The 22,622-nt window shown below is 36.2% G+C and overlaps 1 protein-coding gene across 1 annotated transcript; it reads left to right on the plus strand.

The window, feature by feature from the left end:
- The first annotated feature begins 1,987 nt into the window (after positions 1-1,987).
- Positions 1,988-11,477, plus strand: LOC107810488 (regulator of G-protein signaling 1). The gene is made up of 11 exons (XM_075253682.1): positions 1,988-2,276; positions 3,904-4,024; positions 4,142-4,205; positions 4,327-4,411; positions 4,867-4,940; positions 6,642-6,833; positions 9,503-9,591; positions 9,685-9,923; positions 10,231-10,355; positions 10,528-10,649; positions 10,802-11,477. Exons 1-11 carry the CDS (start codon positions 2,200-2,202, stop codon positions 11,009-11,011), a joined length of 1,398 nt encoding a protein of 465 aa, XP_075109783.1. The 5' UTR covers positions 1,988-2,199; the 3' UTR covers positions 11,012-11,477.
- The last annotated feature ends 11,145 nt before the right edge of the window (positions 11,478-22,622 follow it).

Raw genomic sequence — 22,622 nt, forward strand, 5'->3', positions numbered from 1 at the left:
AAATCAAACTCATTATGAGTAACTTGAAAGTTTAAAATTAAACTATTTCTAAATATAAACTACATAAATACTCCCTCCGTCTCATATTAACAGTCGTGGTTACCAAAAATAGTTGTCTCAAATTATTTGTCATTTTAGACTTTCAAGACAAAACTAATTACTTTTTTTCCTTTTTACCCATAATAATAAATTGTTCTTGAAAATGGAGATAACACATAAATAGAATAAATATTCAATAAAGAGAGATTATATCTTAAGATATAAATAAAGGCAGAATAGTCCAATCCCTTTCTTAATTATTATTTTTTAAGGATCGCGTAAAAGAGAAACACGATACATGAGACGGAGTAAATATATACTAATTCTTATTAGCAAAGATAAAAATGAAAAATACATTGCATAAATTTGCACAAAGAAAATAATACAGTGCGAACAACTTGGACTCTCGTCTAAATACTCGCAAAACAAGAAAGTCGAAGCAAATGCGCACATTATTTGTGATTTACGATTTCATTGCGTGTAAACGTCAAAGAGTTGGCTTTAGGACAAATAAACAAAGAGCAAATATCATTTATAGTCATTCTAGTGGCTAACCCAAAAGTACTGCTTTCTGCTCTTCCAATTGAAGCTCCAGCTCCCTTTCCTCTCTCTTTCCGCCATTTTTCGGAATTAGACCTACCTTGCCAGGTGGTTCAATTATATAAATTTGTCTGACAAAGAATGAATTAGACCTTTCTGTAATTTTCTATAACAAAATTAAATAAGATAATGTCTAAAACATCTTTGCTCAACTTTGTCTTAATGCTTCAAAGTCACAAAATTATTTTTCATGACAAAAATTTGTTTAGTTATTTTTTTATTGCAAAAAAATTATTTAATGCATTTCAATGTGATTCTTAGGTAAATTTATTATTTTTACATTATAAAAAATAATTTAATAATATATTTTAAAATTTTAATACGGTACTAAAAGACTTATTTTTGGGGTAATTTGATTAAAGGACCTTGCAAATTTACAAAGAAAGGATATGTTGACTGTAAATGGATGTTTAGGTGGTTGCATAAAAATGTATGTCTTAAGCTCACTTATTTTTTTTGGGTTAAAACTATAAAGTATTATCATAGACAACTAAAGAGCACTGTAGAGAATTTAACCACCTTCTAAGAAGGGTGTTAACATCTCCAAAGCCTCAAACGGGAAGAAACACATATTTCCAGGAATTCAAGGCTGTTGATTTCGTTTTAAAAGTGGAAAAGGAAAATCATTGGCTAAAGAAAGAGGGGCAACCACCCTTTGAATAAAAATCCCAAGTTCTCTGTTATTGCCTCATTTTTTTTCTGGATTAACTTTCTTTGCTAGGGAATCCTTTGGTTTTCACCAAATAAATTTACATTTTCACATATATGTCATTAGTTGATTTTGATGGGAATCATAATTTCAGGCCCACCGTTAGTATATATTTACATGGATATTTATGTATTTCTTTTGGTGAAAATAGATTTGAATATTGATATATTACAAAATATATACAAAATAGACTGTCACTATATAAAAATTATACAAAATAGACAGTCACTATACAAAAATAAGCTGTCATTATACAAAAAATATACTAAATAGAATCTCACTATACAAAATATATACAAAATAGACTATCACTATACAAAAATATACTATATAGACTGCCACTATACAATTTATATACAATAGACTGTCATTATACAAAATATATATAAAATAGACTGTCACTATACAAAATATATACTAAATAGACTGTTACTATATAAAAAATATACAAAATAGATTGTGGATATACAAAAAATATACAAAACTGACTGTCATTATACAAAAAACATACAAAATAAATATTTCGGGGCTATTAGATGCAATAAGTTTGGGTCGAAGGGCCATTTCGTGTCAGTAGTTTTCTCGTAAACAAATTCTTTGAAAATGCCATTGACAGAATTCTCGTTTTATTTCTATTTCATTCACTTTACCATAAACACAAATATCTCGCGTTTCTCAACAAGTTAAATGAAAAAAATATAAAGATTTATTGCAACTCCCCTAATCTCATCTTAATAGTCAGGAATTTAAAACACAATACTGAACACATATTGAGTTTTTTCTTCTGGTAGACATTTCTACAAACAATTGATGGGCATAACAGAGGCAGCAACCAAATAGGAGAATAAATTATGGCAGCTTGTGCTAGCAAAGGAGGGTGTCCAAGCGACTATGTGGCGCTTTCAATTGCCGTAGTGTCCATGATCTTGTAAGTTTTTAGCAAAAACATCAGGCTCTAAGTTTATGTGAGCACATATATACTAAAATATCTGCTTTTTTTCGTTAAATAGCTTAGTTAGTATATCGTAGTCCAGTTTGTCTCTTTTTTTGCTCATTTCAAATGGGTATTAGCTGGTTTTGGAAATTGTGAAGTTAAATACTTGTGGTTTGTTGTTTCCTTGGTGTATCTGACTGATAGGAATGCACGATTGGACAAATTGAAAGGTGGAGTAGTATTTTTTTTTTCCTTTAACGTTATGAAGATTCTGCTGAATTCAAGGAAAAATTGGGATTTTGTGGTGAACGTTTTTTTGGTTTACTCAATATGGGTTACAATGAGCCAGACAGAGAGATGGAAGAGATCAAACTCGGGAATAAGAAGCAAACTTGCTTTTTTCTTTTTGATCATTTTGATCGAGCAGGATGAAGAAAGGAGAATATGAATCTTGGGTGTTTACATAATCTATTGCTTCTGAATAGGTAGAAGAAATGGAAATGAAAGATAAATACAGCTTGCTATGGTCTTATTCTGCTTGCTTTCACCTGTCCTCTTTCGGATTTTAGTATGCCAATGGGGTGATGGACAAGAAGTCTTAGCAGGACAGGGATGGGGAAACTCTTACTAGTGGCGGGGCAAGACGGTGCTTAAAAAATATCAACTTTAAGGTTTTTGACTTTGGTTTTCCCAATTTGATTCCTTGTAACGTCCTCGATTCTTTTTGTTTATATATATTTGTGGATGTAATGCTAGTATCTGTTAATAGATTGAGATTTTGCTCTTCCCCCTTAAATGGTAGTGAATGTGTAATGGAAATGATGGTATTATTTAATGGTCATATACCAAAAGATATTTAACATAGTAAAATATTAATAATGATAAAAAAGTAAACAACAAAAGTAATGAAAGAAGAAAGTTTATTATGGGAAAAAGTGGAATATAGCATAATGAGAAGGGGTGAGGTGAGCTGTGGCCTGTGGCTGGTGAATTAATCCCCTGTCCCTCCTCATCGACATCCTGAACATTTTCTTTTCTTAACTTTCTCCCCTTTATAAGGACGGTTCTGCCTAAACTTTTCTAGTCTTCTCCCCTTCTTTACTTCATTATGGGGTGGTATGTGTTCAAAGATTGTTTGCATATCCAGAGGCGTGGTGACAATAGAGAGTAGGATGTAAGCTCAAGGGGTTGAGAAAAATAATAGGAAACCACTCCATCTTTTTGTACACTGTAAAGGGTGCGAGAAAAGGAGGCTTGGTAGATTTAGAGTGTCTAAACCAGGCTTAAAGTTCATTCCTTCTATTATTTAGCCGTATGTTTTAATGCTTTTTTGCATGAGAAGGTGTGTGATTGTGTTCTAGTATTAAGATTTAAGGTAACGTTTACTAGAAAACATGTGTGCCATCACCATATAAGATGCTCATGGAATGCTAGTCACCTTGTCGTATTTATTCTTGAAGTAAAGCCACTTTAGTTTTCCTTTTGCCGGAGCTTTTTATGATTAATGTTCTCAATCATTGTTTAAAGTTTCATTAGTATGTATATCCATCCAATGCTTTAGCTTTTATTTCCATTAGATTACTTAGGATGTTGGTATTAGCCACTTGAGTTTCCTCTGTAGACTTCTCCTGAAAGCGACATTACCATACCTGATTCACAAGATTCCGAGGCCCAAAGGCAGTAGCTTTTGGCTTGTGGCAATTCAAGTTCTAGCAAGCTTCAATCTGTTGTTGTCAATTGTGGTATCAACTTTTCATTTCTTCTTATGCGGTGTTATGCTTCAGACTCTGATTTAATATTCCAAAACACTAATGGGACTATATTTTAATTACCGTGTATTATTCATATGGCTTCTGCAGATAGCTCTCAATTTTCTAAAGTTCAGAAAGAGACATTGGTGGAGGTCTTGCTATCTTTGGGCAGGTTATTTACTCTTCAAACGGTGGCCGAATATGATTTAGTCTTCAAATATCTTGCTTTTGCCTTAATCTGGTGCTTACTTGATTGATTATTCTGCAAGACATTTGATCCTCCTTTCTTTCAGTCTGGATTGAAGGTCCACTCGGATTTGGTTTGCTGTTGAGCTGCCGTATTACACAGATATTCCAACTATATTATATATTTGTGAAGTAAGTTTGACCTCTTTAAGAAATAACCGGCAACCGCTATTCTTTGTGATTGATGTGATGATTATGTAACAAGTAGCCTCATCAATATCAATTGAAAACTGTAAATTGGTGCAGCCTCCTCAGTCCAAGTCTCCAACCCCACTTTACCTGAAAGAAAATTCAAATATTAACCACCTGCAGCTCTCCAGAGGAAAACAGAATAATGGATTATCTTGAACGTAACTCCTACTCTATAGAAATGAAAAGCTGTAGAAATGAATTGTTGCTCTAAATTAGTATACCAACTCTCTCTCTCTCTCTCTCTCTCTCTCTCCCTCCCTCCCTCCCTCCCTCTCTCTCTCTCTCTCTCTATATATATATATATATATATATATATATATATATATTGTTAATGCATGCCATGTGGAAAAACTCTTTCAATATTGTCTTAACTTTTTGTTTATATGATCTTTCAGGAGACGTCTGCCACCAATTAGATCCTATATTTTTCTTTCGCTGATTCTCTTGCCGTGGATAGCTAGTGCTGCCTGTAAGACTCGCCAAGTTGAACTTTATAAAGAAGTCTCCTTTAAAGTTTCTTTTCTTGAAATATTGATATATTTTTCTAGACTCTAGTTTTAAGGTATGCCCTTTGCGCGTATACCCTATATCAATGAATAAACAATTTTAAAAAATCACATAAATATTATTGAATAATATGTAGTTATACAACAAAAATTAAAGAAAAAAATGTAGATCCTGAAAATCATGTATGTTAATCTTTTTTAGCTTACTCAATAATGGAAGAAATCATGTCCACATAAGTCCTCATGGTACCTTATTGTGATTGCTTGGGACTTTATTCGGAATATCTTAAGAAGGTTGTTGTATGTGTGACCTAATATTGGAAACAAATAAATTTAACACAAAAATTTGTTTACCTCGATTCTTCAAAGATACAAACAATCAACTTATCTAAACTCGGATAATTTTATTTTTTGGCTCAGTTTAGCATGTTTTTCCAATCTAATTTTAAGGTTCTAAAGGTCAGTTTTATTTAATGATTCAGCTCTCATCTCGTAGTGAGCCTATTTGATTCCTATTAATATTCGTTCATATTTTTATTTCAAATTGCAGTTCTTTTCCAAGTACAATCAAGTTTCATTAATGACCTCCCTCTCATCGTCGCTATCTCTATTTTCTTTCTGATTTCCTATTAATAATATTGTATTATTATTATTATTATTATTATTATTATTATTATTATTATTATTATTATTTATTAAATACATGTTTACAACAATAGTGTCCCATAAAAAGTTAGTAACTAACTAAACATTAACACATCTAAGATTGAAAGATAGGAAAAAGAAAAGGGCAAAGTAAATCTTAAGGGTATCATTCACATGTTTAAATTCTTGTATCATGTGATAACATGCATATCCCATTCAATGAGAACAAAAACACAAGAAATATAAATCAGTAATTTGCTAACTATATACCAATATAAATTAAACACAAGATTCAATTTCTTACCTCTTCATGGCAGCATAAGCTTGCTTTTTAAAGGTTCTGACATACTTATATTGCATCTGCACGAGAAGCAAGGAAAGTGGCATCTATAATATCTTTGGTGCATGGAACATGTGCAATTATTGCAATTCTAAATATTCAAATATTTTGTAATTATGTTATTGTAATATAACATGCCGATCGTGCACATTACCAAACTCACACCTGAAACCTATACACATACAAAGCATGCAATAAATTTATAAAGTTAAATCAAAATCCATTCAATCATCAAGAGAAACAAACAACCAATTCGTGCAGCTCTTTCAATGAATTCAAACAGAAGACTTTATTTAGTCTGCTTCTAATAATGAGACCCGCGATGGTCATAGCTCTCTTTGAATTTGAAAAGGATATAATATAGATTATGATATCACATGGGAAGTATGCCTTGTCTTTTGCCTACACTTTCGCAGCTGTATTACTTTATGCATTTAATTTTGTGTTTTACTATTTGGTTATCTATCTTACAATTGAGTCATGCCAAAACTTTGCGCAAGTGTATGAACAAATTTTTTGACTTTTATTACCAAGTGAGAACTTGCTGATTTTAGCTCATTCAAACTGAATGTTGACAATCCGCTTAACATCCCTGCTATTGATATTATAAGCTTCATTTGCTACAGTTATTTATGTAAGAAAGCCTTTTTGAGATTAATACAGAGTTTCTTTAATGTAGTTATTCATATAAGAAAGCCTCTAAATTACCGATGTCACATGGGGACTGTGTGGATCATCCCTGTTATGGGCCTTCATGCATTATATGTTGTAGCTTTGATTGCTTTTACTGGGGCTGTGCGTCATGTGGAATTCAGATTTCATGAACTCAAAGACCTTTGGAGAGGAATTCTTGTATCTGCAGCTTCCATTGGTTTGTTTCTATCCATTTTTTTTTTGGCTTTCTTCCTGGCATGCTTCTTTTGTCTTACTTCATGTGCTCAGGTAGGTGAAAGTTGAAACAACATATTGAGGAATGAAGTTAAATTGAGTTATGTTGTCTCGAATAACCACTTTCCCAATATGGTCCAAGCATCTAAAGAGTAAAGATATTCTTACACCAATTGGAAGCACCAGCATAATGCTATATGAAGTATTTGTAATATCAGTCAAGGAAAAACCACAGGAGGAAAGTATCTAATTCTGGTGTACTGTTAGTTAAAGTGGCTGACTTTCTGTCGTCTACATGAATTTGACCGTCTTGACTGAAACAACAATCTACATTACTTCTCATGCATTTCCCTCAAGTTGGTGATAAGCCAAAACATGGATATCCAGTTGGTTACAGATAAAATCTTATCTAAAATCTCAGAAAAGATTTGTTAATAATTGTAGCTTGATATACAAGGTTCAGATAAGAGGTAGGAATCAGAGACCACAAAAGCTTCAACTGTAGGATCTGTCTGTTAACTGTTAGCCGCTTTATACCTCTTTTAATACAAAGGGGAGGTTATGAACCATTTGGTTAAAACCCACTTTACAGTTAGTATTATCTAAATAGAGAAATGATTTTAAATATTTTTTACGAAAGACTTTTATTTAAGTTTTTTATTTAGTCAAAATTAAAAACATAAAATAAGAATATATATTAAACCTTTTGTTCAATATAAATAGAGTTAAACCAAAAAAAGGGAAGAGGAAAAGAGAGTTCTGGTTATATTTGAGAGCTATATGGGCTATATGAGAGATAGTTTGATGAATATAATTTTTTGGTAAGGATATTTTGTCTTGTAAAAAATAAATTTTTGCTTATATGAGAGACAGTTTAATGAATATAATATTTTGGTAAGGATATTTTGTCTTGTAAAAAACAAATTTTTGCTTCTGCTTCTCGAAAGAAGCAGAAACTTGTAGCTTCTTTGCGACATCAGAAAAACTACTTATGTTGTTGCGCACATGCACTTTTTATTTTTGGCCAAACATGTTAAATTTTTTAAAAAGTTCTTTTGACTTCCCAGAAGCTTGGCTTGGCTAAACAGGCTATAAGTAGATGTGAACCAAAGTTCTGGATGCAAATGTCTCGGTCATGTAAATTCACACGAATTTTGTGTTATAGCTTTGAATACAAGACTTTGGGGCTTGGGCTTGGTTCTAAGGAAGCAGGTTATCTCTTGCTTATAGACAAGACTTTGTTTACTCCAAGAGCAAACAATGCCCCCTACACTGTTCTTTTAATATATTTTCTTCATTATGATGAAAATTGCAACTTATACGTTTATTGTAATTTTGGAATATCTAAATTTTAGTTTCAAAAAAATTAGAGCAACGAAAGTTGGTCAAATTGACCCTCATTAGGAAAAAATTGCGACCAAACTGGGACAGGGAACAGGGGCGTATAAAGAGATATTTTTTTGTTGGACTTGGATATCTTGCTCACAAACATGTATGTACTGTCCGTTCTATGTGACCAGATGCACACCTACAAAGGGCAGCCCGGTGCATTAAGCTCCCTCTATGCGCGGGGTCCGGGGAAGGGCCGGACCACAAGGGTGTATCGTATGCAGCCTTACCGTGCATTTTTGCAAGAGGCTGTTTCCACGGCTCGAACCCGTGACCTCCTGGTTACATGGCAACAACTTTACCAGTTATGCCAAGGCTCCCCTTCAGATGCACACCTACAATTTCTCAATATTTTCAATCACTGCATCTCTGACATTTATGACAGTCATCCAGTAACAATATATTATGGCAATGTTTTACTTGCTTTTTCAAACTACAGATTAGAATAGCGCATAGCATCCGACGCAAGGATGCTTAGATACTGCTTTCAACATTCAGCGAATGTTCAACTTCCTGGACTTGTTTTTAGGTAGTTGAAATGCAATCATACAGTTGCTTCATAGTTTCCTCTTTGTTAATAGTACCACGCAAAATGTATTTTCCATACTTTGAAAAAAGATGCAAAGAAAGACGATGATGCTACAGATGATGTCAACTTGGCTGCAAAGAACTACTCACTTTTCTAGCCTTATGCACGCCTGATCCTGACTAATCGCCTTCGAACTGAACACCCAACAAGTGCCAAGATAGCACTACTAGAGCATGGGACTTCTGAAGCATTTGTATAAAGGTTGGAGATAATTTTTCACAATATTCTAACGTCGTGAAGCATGGTATTGTCTCTAGCTACATATATCCCAGTAGATGTCCAGAGGTGCTTGCCCACTCTGCCCTTCTGTCATGTGATGGTGCTCAGTTACTAAATCTTATGGAAAGGAATCTGATTGGCCTCAAGTTCGTGATTATCGTTAAATAGTTCAGAGATTATTGCTATAAGGTTCTGTAGTTCTTTCTTTTTAAGTAATATATGAAGCCATAAAAAGTAAGCTCTGTAATATCATAACTTGTTTTTTAGTTTAAATATTCATGTGTTTGTTACATCATGCTTTATTCAAATACATATTTTATGGCTTTCATCTATGTCTGCTTCCACATTCACTTGTAGTTCAAAGCATAATAGATCAATAATGATTTTTCGTCTTAGACATTTCCCAAGATTTTTTTTTTTTTTTGCTGATATCACTGTCTGTTTTCTGTCTCAAGGAATTTGGGTGGCTGCTTATGTTATGAATGAAGTTCGCGAGGATATATCATGGCTAGAAATTGCCTCTAGATTTTTGCTATTGGTTATGGTACAATTTTCCTGATCTTGTGCTACTTTAATAATATGTGGGTGCCAGAATTATTTGTGGATTGCCCACAGCTTTCTCTTGTTATTTCAACAGACAAGTGTCCTTGTGCTGGCATTCTTCTCTTTCTCAATTTCTCAACCTCTTATCTCACTTATGAGCTTGAGGAAGAAGGATCATAAGGAGTACAAGACAATGAGCCAGGCATTAGGCATACATGATAGTGGGATTCATCTACAGAGGGAACCGATAAGCATTATAGATCCAGATGAACCTTTGGATAAGCTCCTGCTGAACCGAAGGTTCCGGCAGTCCTTCATGGAATTTGCAGACAGGTTTTATTCTTTCTCCTTTTGCGAAAATAGCATCATATCTTTGTGCTGTGTACATGGATCAGCTTATCATATTAAAGAGAGAAGATGCATGGTCCTGTCTTTTGTCCTTGATTTAACATAATTGATTATTAAAAAAAAGTAAAATGTTTGTGACATTCTTGGAAACAAGTAAAAGAAAATCACAGACGAAATCAGATCATCTTTTCTAATGATAAGCTCTGTCAGACAGGTAATCAACCCTGTGAGCGCTGAAACTTCTCCTCCACACAGTAACGGACCCATTTTTTAAACATTGTTCACATTGTAGTTGTTTGGCTGGGGAGAGTGTCCATTTCTATGATGAAGTGCAACAGTTTGATAAAATTCCTATTCAAGATCCAGTTAGGAGAATTTACATGGCACGCCACATAATAGAGAAGTATATAGCTGCAGGTATGGTCGATTCTTGTATGATTCAACTTTGATGGTCATTTCATCTTCTCTTCAGGGTTTTCGTGGTAAACTATACACTTTGATTCTCGTACTTAGTTCTGTTTCTGGAAATTATGCTTCTGCTTAAATTTGATGCTTTTTTGACTTGCATTTGCTCATTAAACACCTATAGGAGCACCAAGGGAGGTGAACATTTCTCATAGAATTCGGCAGGAAATTTTGAGTTCTAATGATCTCTCCCACGCTGATCTCTTCAAAAATACTCTAGGTGAACTGATGCAGCTGATGAAACTGGTTGGTCTTTTACCTTCTAAATTATTACTACTTGCTTGATTGCTATGGTACTGAGCATTACGTTAATTCTGCTCCTTCGATCCCTCCTTCCCTGTCTTACTCTTTTATTTCATCTACTCTTATTCAATCGTCTTTCTTGTGGACATAAAAAGAATTTAGCAAAGGATTACTGGTCATCGATGTACTTCATGAAGCTGAAAGAGGAGGTCAATATGAGAACAGTTGATCATGAGCTGGAACATGCTAGCGGTTGGAACTTTTCTCCAAGATTGAGTTCTGTCCACTGTAGTGATGACCCTTTTCAGCATGAACATAGCCCCAGGAATTCTGCTTGCCATAGCCATAATTCAAAACTGCAATGACAAAACATGTGAGGGGGTCATAGCGTTCCAACTTGATGGAGTCGCATATATTAGGCACTGAACAGGAAGGGGAGCGAGCCCAAGAAATCCTGCATATCCCAATCGATTGAGCAAAAGATACATGATATTCAAGCTCAAATGATGTGCCCCAGCAGCCTGATTCTCCTGTTCTTAGATAGCACGAGCCTTCAAAACCAAAATTTTCTCTGCACAGTGCAGTGGTGTGGCCCAGTCGTGCTGTATTGGCAAGTTCCTTGCATGTGAAAACACAGGGCGGCTGTTGGAAGATTGATAGTGGCTCCTAGTATCAAATAGCGGTGGCAATTTATGTTGGCTGGTAGATCAACAATGAATAGGACATATAGTTGTGGTTATGTAGCATATTTTTGTATCCGTTAAGAACTTGCAAGGTGTATCTTACCAGACTTGTTGTATAAATCAACGAGTGAAATACCTTTGATATCCATTGCTGTCTTAGTTGTGAAAACTAATGTGGCGTCCCGGAAGACAGCCGTAACAGGAACATGTAACTTACGGAAATGAACCAAGTAAATTGCAGATTAATCATGCTACTTGGATGAAACAGTGTTCTGTGCTAGAAACAAAAAATATTAGGTGATTTTTTCCTGTCTGTCTAAGATTTTGTGGAAAGAGTTCTCCGGTAGATAGAGAAATTGCCATAGAATTTCTCCGATATGTAATAAAATTGATAGGACACCACCGTTAGAGCTTCAATTTTAAGCATTAGTGTGCATTGTGCAGGGTCCTGAAATCCATCTGAGGAATCAAAAGCTCGTATTATCTAGAATTAATGCGCACAAAAAAGAAAACGAAAAAGAGAAAAACAAATAATGTTGTACTGAACGATTATGTTAAGGTATAAACTTTGAAGAATTTAGCGACTTATTTCGACCTATTAACATGCTATTTTTGCAATTACAAAAGAACATATTAGTGTTATATTGCCTATATGTTGTGGCTATTATTCTCGTGTCACTTTGATTACCTTGAACATGTTTCTATGTAAAAAAAAACGCTCAACATATATGCACTGATATTACACACCTAGTGCTAGAAGAAACTTTTGAACCTCTTTGCCGCTATACTCAATACTAGAATCTTAATTCCTTATTTATCAAACTATGAACCTCTGATTTTCTTTTCTAAAATTAGATTCAAGGGTCTTTGAATTTGATCTTGAATTTTATATTATTTTAATCCAAGTGTTTGAAGTTTGATTTGATTGTGACGTGTTTTAATCCAAGGAATTGCAGCTTGATCTCATATTTATGTATTTTGATCCAAGAGCTTGAAACTTGTTCTTGAACCTTCGTCTTGATCTTCTAATCCTTAGAACGCTTGAATACTTGTAGCTTCTAGAAAAATCTGCAGCGTTTGATCCATGAGTTCCCTCTTGTTTCTTGTTATGAATTGTGATCCCTTTTCTGAGTTATGAAAACTCCTATTTATAGTTATGGGAGACAAGAATGGCGATAAGAACAAACTCTTTCCGACCAATCAGGTTGAAGCATGACAAAATCATATTTGATTGGTATAAAATGTCACTTGTAGACGTGACACAATTTTGTAGGCTTTTTTATTTGACTTGGCATGCCATGTTATTTTGACGTATGACCTGATCCAATTGTCTCTTTCATTTGACTTGGTGTGTCATATCATTTAACAGGTGGCACGAGTTTGCAGAGGCGGATCCAAGATTTGAATATAGCGGATGCCACATTTCTTTTAATGTATACCTCACATTGACCATAAAGTTTGAGTGTGAGTATATATAGGTTGGATTCAATTCGGTTCGATCTATTTTGAGTTCATTCAGGCCGATTTAATAAATTTATCGATATTTTCAATAGAAAAATCAACTCAAACTTATAAAAAATAAATCAGCACTAGTAAAAATTAGCAATCTTCGTTTAATAAAGAATGAAGCCCTTTTTATTAAATTTTTTTGCTTCGCACTAATTTTATAGGAGCACAAGCAAAACAATGTTTTTCAGAAAGAAATTATACCTTGCAAGCAATAGGACACTTGCACGTTTTATATAAAATATACCAGCTAACAAAATTTTAAAAAGAATAATCCTGTAAACTTTTTATTTATATAAGTGCAGAATTTTGAATTAAGAGCCATGGTTTTTGATTATGGTACTTTGATAATTTTATGTTTTTTTTATATGTTCCCTTTTTAAAGTCATTGTCAAACAAACAAAAGAAGAAAAAGGTTGGAAAAGGAAAATTAAAGAGGGGGAAAAGATAGAAAGATGATAGGTTACAAGTACTTTGGTTATAAGTACTTTACTTTATGTTTTGATGATCTAACAAATTTACAATCCAGACACCAGATAAGGAATCTGTTACACATTTACAAGACCTCAAGATCACAAGGTCCTAGGTTGGGATTCAACGTGGAATATGATTCAACTCTTCAGAAATGGAAGGAACAGCTGAGGGACCAGGTGCCTACCAGTTCCCGATGAGACTGTACGAAGTCAACTTTCCAGTTGGAAAGTTGCTGTCTGCACACGCTACAGTGCAGGAACAGTACTGGAGTTAACTTTTCCGGGAAGACTTTTTACCTACCTTGCTTGCATTATTGCACATGTATATATGCATTCAAGGGAGGTAAAATAAAGCAACTTGAACACTTAGAGATCTCTCTCAAGCTCACCCACGTGACTATTCAGCTAGCGAGTTTCAAGTGCCTCAAAAACAAAGAACAAAGCAACTACGGACTAGTTCCCATATCGAGTTATTGTGTATCCTTAGTTGAGTTGTGACTTTGTAATAATTCTTCAAAATGGTAATTCCTATCTAGCTTGTTTAGAAGCATTCTGTAGGAAACCCTTGTAAACCTTTCTCCTAGTCTCATGCAGCAACAACAACACTCACAACAACCTGCCAACCATTCAAGTCCAAAGCAAGAAATTTCTAGGGACTCAGACCTAGTCACTTTGCCTTCTTCATCTATATGCTTTTAGCAACAAAAGCATACTCATGGCAACAATTTTTCCAGCAATCAGAAATTAGTTCCGGGCCAAAAGCTCTACTGGACAAATGAAGCAAGACAATGCTCATTCCCTTTTGTCAACAGTAACAAGCAACAACTACTCAACCCAGTTCTCTGGGTCTTTTTGATAACTATCATCAACCTAGCTTTCTTCAATGTCAAAGTAGAGTTGAAGATAGACCCCTCCATTTTCACTTGTTTTTTGCCTCAATCAATAGGGAATTTCTACACTATTATTAGATGTAGAATTATTTGTACATGGAAGATGATAATCCATTTTAATACTTTGGTAGATTTAGGATCACTTGTGCAATTTTGTATAATTGACCTAGGCTTACTTCAGCTTGTTTTTGGATATCCAATTATCTATCATTTACGGGTAATCATTATAGGTCTAACCTATCATAGCATTCAGGATCCATTTGGTTGTCAAGTGTGGACAACCAAGTGTTCTTTCATCATATGTTTGGAGGTCAAGTTTATTCCCCCCTCCCTTGTTGTACCTTATGTTATATATATGGAAAAGTGATTACAATTAAAAAAAAAGTCTTGGCTAGAGTTAGTTAAGTTTCAAAATCTTTGTAATAGAGTTATTGCAAAGTGGCTTGTAATAGGCATGTTACAAGTTAGTGAGGGATTAAGAGTTTAATTCCTAGGTTGCATAGGTTGTAATCTGAAAGTTGATCAATAGTAAAGTTGAAATCCTACAAGGGTAGGTCGTGATTTTTAATCCCGTTGAGTTGGAAATTTTCCACATAAAATTCCTCATGTCATTTAATTTCTGCTTTGTGTGTGTGTATTGTCGAACCTGATGGAGAACTTGATTCTCTATAGAAGTTGGCGGACCCATATGTTCTATCATTTGATATCAGAGCAGGTTCTTTCTATCAGGTTAACACCTAGAAAGTATCCCCATGGCTGCTCCTCCAAACTTTAAAAAAGGCCAGTCTACGTACAGACCTCCTAGGTTCAACGGTCAATATTATGGATGGTGGAAAACTAGGATGCATGAATTCATCATGGTTGAAGACTCTGAGTTATGGGATGTAATATGTGACGGGCCTTTTGTCCCTACAAAGAACCTTGGCGATCCAGCTATAGCCATTCCCAAGACGAAGAAAGAATTCAATGACACTGATAGAAAGGTCATAAAAAAGAATTTTCGAGCAAAGAAAATTCTTGTGTGTGGTATTGGCCTTGATGAATATAATAGATATCGGCTTGTCAATCAGCAAAAGAGATATGGGAGGCTCTTCAGACAGCTCACGAGGGAACAACTCAGATGAAGCAATCCAAGATTGATATGCTCACAACAGAATATGAGCTCTTCAGAATGAAAGATGATGAATTCATCCAAGATATGCATACTCTATTTACCTCCATCATCAATGACCTTGACTCTCTTGGTGAAAGTATTTCAAGAAACAAGCTTGTCAGAAAAATCCTTAGTGTACTGCCCAGTTCATGGGAAAGCAAAGTTAATGCCATTACAGAGGCTAAGGACTTGCAGACACTGACCATGGATGAACTTGTTGGGAACTTGAAAACCTATTGAAGAAGAAGAAGAAGAAGAAGAAGAAGAAGAAGAAGAAGAAGAAGAAGAAGAAGAAGAAGAAGAAGAAGAAGAAGAAGAAGAAGAAGGACAATGAAAGAAGAGAGACCAAGAAGGAGAAAAACCTAGTCCTCAAGACGGATAGCAATGACTCAAGTGGTGAAGACAGGGACATGGCTTACTTGATAAAAAGGTTCCAGAAGATAGTTCACAAGAATGGAGGCATTCCAAAAAGGGGAAGCTCTAGCAAGCCCAGAAATTATGACCTTTGTCATAAATGTGGAAAGCCAGGACACTTCATCAAGGATTGCCCCCTCCTAAATCAAGATCAATATAATAACAACTTTGACAAAGCAGCCAAGAGGAACTAGGTTCCTGACAAACTCCTCAAGAGGAAGAATGATACTGACAACGTTGTAAAGCAAGCTCTTGCTGCATGAGGAGACTCTTCCAGCTAATCTGAAAAAGAAGACGACCATGGTGGTAGTTCAATGATGGCAGCGGAAAATGAAACAACTGAGTATGATTCAATCTTTGCTCTAATGGCTCAATCTGATGACAATGAAGATGGCGACGACGATGAGGTCAACTTTTTGGATGTTCAAAAAAATCTGAAATCTTACTCTTCTAAAAAGCTCATGTCATTAGCAAATGTGCTAATTGATGCTTACCATAGTCTTATCAATGATAAAGATGCTTTAACTATGGAACTAGGGGAAGCTGAACAAACCAGAGATGACTTAGTAGTTGTTGTAGTTGATTTGAAAGAAATAATAGAGAACCTGAAAAGAGAAAAGAATGCCTTAGAAGAGAAAATTGTTAGTATAGTACATGAATGAGATGATGTAATGGTGGTTGTGGTGGACTTAAAAGAAACCATTGAGTGTGCAAGTAAAGAAAATGAAACCTTGACTGAGAGAGTTGTTATCATTGAGCAAGAAAGAGATGACCTAGTAGTGGTGGTAGTAGACTTGAAAGAACCAATTGAGGAATTTAAAACAGTAAATACGCCTAGAAACTCTAAAAAGGGAAAGGAAGTTGCAAGTGAAGCACGCATTAAGCTTGAAAATGAGTTAAACTTGGCGAAGACTGGTCTGTGTGTTGAACTTGAGAAAAACAAACAGCTTCAAGAAGAACTAGGGAAAATGAAGAGTGATCTTGAGAAATCACTTAAGTGGACCTGGTTCTCGGATGTTATCACTGCCATGTACACCAACTCTGGGGAAAACATGCAGGGGATTAGGTTTTAAAGGGAAAAGATTTTCTACAACCCTCAAAGCAAGTATGTTACTGTACCTAACAATTGGCTATGTACCCACTGTGGCAACAATAGGCACCTCAAGGAAAATTGCATGGCCAGGGTTCAATCTTATCAGAGAAATAAAGTCTTTGCTGAGAGAGAAACTACTACAAGAGGACCTGGTCCGTCAAATAGGAAACGCATTTTACCTGTTTGGACTAAGAGAGCACTCATTCATCCTTTTTCTCATAACAAGGGACTCAAACTTGTTTGGATTCCTAAAAACTTGTTTGGGTTCCTAAATCTAACCCTTGATTTCCATGTGCAGGGAGCAGTGAAGGGAAGCAACCAACAATGACACATGAACAACGGCTGCTTAAAGGACAAGACTGGAAATACAATCAATTCTTCACTAAAAACATTGCAAGGAAAGAGTGTACCCTTTTTAAAATGGCAAGAAAGGGTACACTCTAGGAGTTGGAAGATTTGTGTCAAAGGAAATAAGGTGGAATGTTTGTCCAGGATATGCACAATCTCAAATCCTGTGACTGGTGAGGTGATGTTGTAGCCAAAAGACACAAGAGTACTTATGTTGCTGCGATTGAGCTTCTGCAGAGTGGAGATATAAGTTGGTTGGAAGCTGTTGAAGACAATGCTAAACCATGGAACAAAAGACTGGAGAATTGCACGCTGTCTATCTCTAAACAAACTGGATATGAAGAACCTGGTTCCTGGTCTGATCAAGTTGAGTAACAAGTAACATGAAGTGTGCAATGCATGTGTAAAAGGAAAGCGTGTCAGATCGTCATTCAAGCCCAAAAGGGGCAGACAACACTTCAGAACCAAGGATGAGATCTTTCAAGAAACTATGGCTTTTGTCAAGAAAATCCAGGTACCGATAAAAATAAACGTGGCTTGCATCAGATTAATTCATGAAACAAGTTTGGATAATGCCATAAGTGGATGAATGTTATATTCAAAGAAGAACTACTTAACCACTTAGCTCAAAGAACACCACCTCACATGGAGTTGTTGAAAAAAAGAAAAGGACTCTTGACAATTGGGCACAGTCAATATTAATTGATGAAGGGTTTGCAAACATCTTGACCAAAGCTGCTGACTCAATTAAGGATATCTGGGTATAACTGTTATGTTCTCAACAATGGGAAGGTTCAGCCTTGAAAATCTAATGGTAGAAGAGATGGAGGAATCTTCCCGACATACTCGTCTCAAAAGAGAACAGAAATACTGATCGAGGTAGAGAACGCCCATTGATTCCAGCAAGGAACCGGGCCCCACGTCTACAACAACAGAAACTGAAAAACAAGCTGTTGGAAAGAGGGTTTTTGCATAGAGACATCATTGAATCACTCATGTATATCATTTTAAGTAAACTAGACATCATGGTCAGAGTTGGGTTCTGTGCAAAGTCTTAGTCAAATCTAAAGGATTCTCATCTGAAGGGTGGTGTAAAAATTTTGAGATATCTTAGAAGAACACAGAACCTGGTTCTTTACTATCCTCCAAGTAATGGATAGGAAAATATTGCCTGAATTGGGACAGTCTCTGAGTTCATGTCTTGTCTCAAGAGGCTCAAGGAAGCAAAATTCAAGGGCACTCTCAACAACTGAAGCAGAATACGCTTAATCAGCATCTTGCTGTGGTCAAGTGTTGTGGACCAAGCAACAAAGTGTTGTGGACCAAGCAACAAATTGGAAGAACTTGAGTCCAACTCAAGAGGGCCAAATACAGTGACTGCTGAAGATCAAGTTGCAAACATCTTCACCAAAATCCCTGGGAAGAAAGCATTCTGAGAATGATCGCCTTGCACTAGGGGATGATAAACCCCAACTGAGAACCTGGTTCCTCATGATTGGTTATGAAAGTCATAGTCACGTAAAAGCTAGCTAAAGTATTTTTTGGCTAAGTCTAACTTACCTATATACCGTTACAGGTAGACACGCATGATAACTACAAAAGCAGATGCTGCAGTGCATGATGAATAAGGGGATGAAAACTCACTTGCCAAACCTATTAGGGAACCTAGTTCTCTAACGCAGGTTAGTAGCTTTTTTGTTATTTCATACATAATTTAAAATGGACAAAAAACAATGTCACGTCATCATCAGCATGACAGTATCTTTAAAGTCATGGCTCTTCAGCCAAAACGTCACAGCCCAAAAGGGTGCTGCCATTTCAGAATGGGTCCCTCATCATAATTAAATCAACATCACAAGCCTTTCTCTTCCAAACTCAAAATTCCTATTTGTCTTCTCTCTTCTTAAATCCACAGTCCTTTGAGAATAATCTCATCATGTCTGAAAATCAAGCAACCTTTAGTGTGGCAAACAACACTATGATTGAGTCCTCACTGGTCAGTAGTTTAGTGGTGAACCTCTCTCCCAACACAGTCACTAATCCAAACCTTAAAGAAGAGTCTCTTCCACACTTCACTCCCTCTCCTACCCACTCCGAGTCCACTTTTCATCTAAGCAAGTTTGAGAATGTCTGTCCTCCTCCAGTCTCACCAGTCAAACAGAGTCAACAGGGTAAACAAGGGAACCTCATTCAGGAACTTTCAACTCTATCCATGGCTGAGCACTTGAGTGAAGATCTGGTGATTAGTCATGAAGAAACTGAGACTATCATGACAAGTTGTGACTCTGTAGGTATCACTCATTCGTCTGTTGAAATCACCATGGAACCACAAGAAAATAAGGGAATAGAGAATACGTTTTCCATTGCATCATAAGGGGTCATCATAGAGGAATGTGCAAGAGGGTCTGAGCCTCAAAGGGAAGAGACAGAAGAAGAGGGAGCAATTTTGCAATTTGAACAACCGGCACAAGATAATGCTACTAGGGTCCCAAATAATGAACCTAATCCCTTTATGGAGGATCCAGGTCAAGAGTCATCTCCCCAGACCAGTATTGATCCTGCTCCCTCTCCCCGCTTCGATGCTGAGCCTTTAAATATGGTGGTGCTTGAGACGAATCTTGAGAAAGAAGATGACGCATATAATTTGGTTTATGCTAGTTTTATCAAGGCTAGGACTAAAGTTGTAGCAAAAGGAGGCTCTAGAGTTTGCCCTAAAAAAAGAGTAAAAGGAGTCGGAGAAGGAGAAAGTTGGTCAAAGATGGAAAAGTTGTACAAACAGAAGATGTTCCTGTAGTGGATGTGGATGAGGAAACCAAAGAGAAACCTAGTTCCCTGAACCACAAGTCTTCGAGGAAGAAGCACTCTCACTCTCAATTTGAAAGGCACACCTCTAAGGGTGCTGAGAGTTCTTCCAAGAGTGTTGTTGCTGGTTCCAGTAAAAAGTTGGTAAAGAATTCTGGTGACAAGACAGTGAAGGAGCATGGTGACAAGTCTGGTGAGAAAGAAGTGGAGAAATCTAGTGAACATAGACAGAACAAGTTAGTGGAGAAGGAAAAGTATGTTGGCAAGTCAATGAAAAGAAAGAGGGATGATGATGATGAGGAACCTAGTTCCGTCAAGAAAGGAAAAGTGAGTGGACTTTAAGGTCTGAGAAAAGGAAGTTGGGGAATCAGAAAGTGATGTGGGGCCACACATTTGTCTATGACATTCTAGAGAGTGTTGGGATGAGACAATTAGTGGATATTTGTGATTCTCAATATTGGACCAATTTGCTTACAATTGAGGATCTTATAGTGTATGAGGACGAGGTGCGGAGTTTCTACACCAGCCTCTTTACATTAGATGATGATCAAATCTGTGTGTTGGTAAATTGGGTGTACATAGTGATGGACTCTACCTTATTGGGGTAAATTTTGGGTGTTCCTACCGAAGGAGTGTCATCTTTTCAAGGTGCCTGCATACCAAACTTTAGAAATGCCATTGTTAAGGACAAGGCAGTACATCATAGGGAACAGGTGCATAAGAAGGCACTCCTTCCAGTTTATCAACTGCTCTTTGAGATGCTTAACAAAGTATTGCTTCCCGCGCTGAAAGAAGATCTGTTGCATCCAAAGCTGACTTATTCCTTATAGAAACCTTGGATAGTTTCTCCCCCATCAATTTGCCTGACATAATGATTGAGCATATGCAGAAGGTAGAGAACCTTAAAAATGGGAATCCTAGGCTACCTTTTGGGTTCCTTCTCACAAAGGTCTTTGAGTTTTTCAAAGTACCTCTGGGACAAGCTAAAGTGGGCAGCAAAAAGTAATCATTTTCAAAAACTACTCAAGAGGAGTGTGAGTGTATTGACAAAGTCGGAGGAGTTGGAAGCACTTTCACAATCTCTCTACTGATAAATGCTCAGAATAGTGCCACAGAGGAGATCCAAAAGTTGAAGTCTAGGAACACGATTCTTGAGAGTCAGCTCAGTCAGTTGTAAGAGGTACCTGGTTCTAGTGGTTGTCACAGCGTAGAGGTTGCACGCCTAACAAAGGAGAATGTTGAACTAAGGAAACTGGTGGAAGACTTGAAAGAAAGACTGCTCAATGAGCAAATGTCCGCAAATGCTCGCATGGATCTTGTCCTCCAGATTCTTGCTTCCTCTTCCAAGCCCCATTCATCTAGTGTTCCTTAAAGAATGTCCCATTAGTGTCCAATTTCCAGTGTCTATCTTCTTAAGTTGTTTTTGGTGATGTTTTGTTATTTCTGGCACTTGTTATTTGTTTGTTCTAGACTTTGGATGAAAATAATGATTATGCTCCTGCCTGTAAAAGTCCAATTTTGGTTATTGAAAGTGATTTCCTTTTTGCTATCTATACTGCTGCTCTTTTGCTTCTGTCTTTTATCATGTTGTGAGCATATAAGTGGCATGACTTAGCTATGCTAGACTTCTTTATGCTGCTAACCTGTTCTGTGTTTTTTATGATGCCAAAAGGGGAAAGATTTAATTGAATAATACACAGTATGAATGCATGAATGAATAAGAGCATGAATGAATAATAATCTGAAAACAAAATACAGATTCAAGGGGAACTCACAAAAGTTTAGATTCAGGGGGAACTCACAAAAGTTAGGGTACTGAGTAAGGAAGAATACAGAGCTTTAGGGGGAACTTAAGGTCTTTTTAGTTCACAATCTGGTTACTTTGTGGCTCCTTCTAGGATTTTCAATTATAAATTTATCATCATCAAAAAGGGAGAAATTTATAGGTTACAAGTACTTTGGTTATAAGTACTTTACTTTATGTTTTGATGATCTAACAAACTTACTATCCAGAACCAAATAAGGAGCGTATACATTTACGAGACCTCAAGATCACAAGGTCTCGGGTTGGGATTCAGCGTCGAATATGATTCAACTTTTTAGAAGTGGAAAGAACAACTGAGGGACCAGGTCCCTACCAGTTCCCGAGGAGATTGTACGTAGTCAACTTTCCAGTTGGAAAGTTGCTGCCCGTACACGTTACAGTGCAGGAACAGTACTGGAGTCAACTTTTCAGGGAAATGTTTTTACCTACCTTGCTTGCATCATTATAGGTGATGTCACACATGTATATATGCATTCAAGGGAGGTAAAACAAAACAACTTGAATACTTAGAGATCTCTTTCAAGCTCACTCGCGTGACTATTCAGCTAGCGAGTTTCAAGTGCCTCAAGAACAAAGAACAAAGCAACTACGGACCAGTTCCCACATCAAGTTATTATGTGTCCTTAGTTGAGTTGTGAATTTGTAATAGTTCTTCAAATTGTAATTCCTATCTAGCTTGTTTAGAAGTATTCTGTAGGAAACCTTTGTAAACCTTAAACCTGCATGTTTAAGTTTTGGCTAGAGTTAGTCAAGTTTCAAAGTCTTTGTAATAGAGTTATTGCAAAGTAG

Source organism: Nicotiana tabacum, chromosome 5 (assembly GCF_000715075.1).
Source record: "Nicotiana tabacum cultivar K326 chromosome 5, ASM71507v2, whole genome shotgun sequence".
NCBI classification, from domain to species: Eukaryota; Viridiplantae; Streptophyta; class Magnoliopsida; order Solanales; family Solanaceae; genus Nicotiana; species Nicotiana tabacum.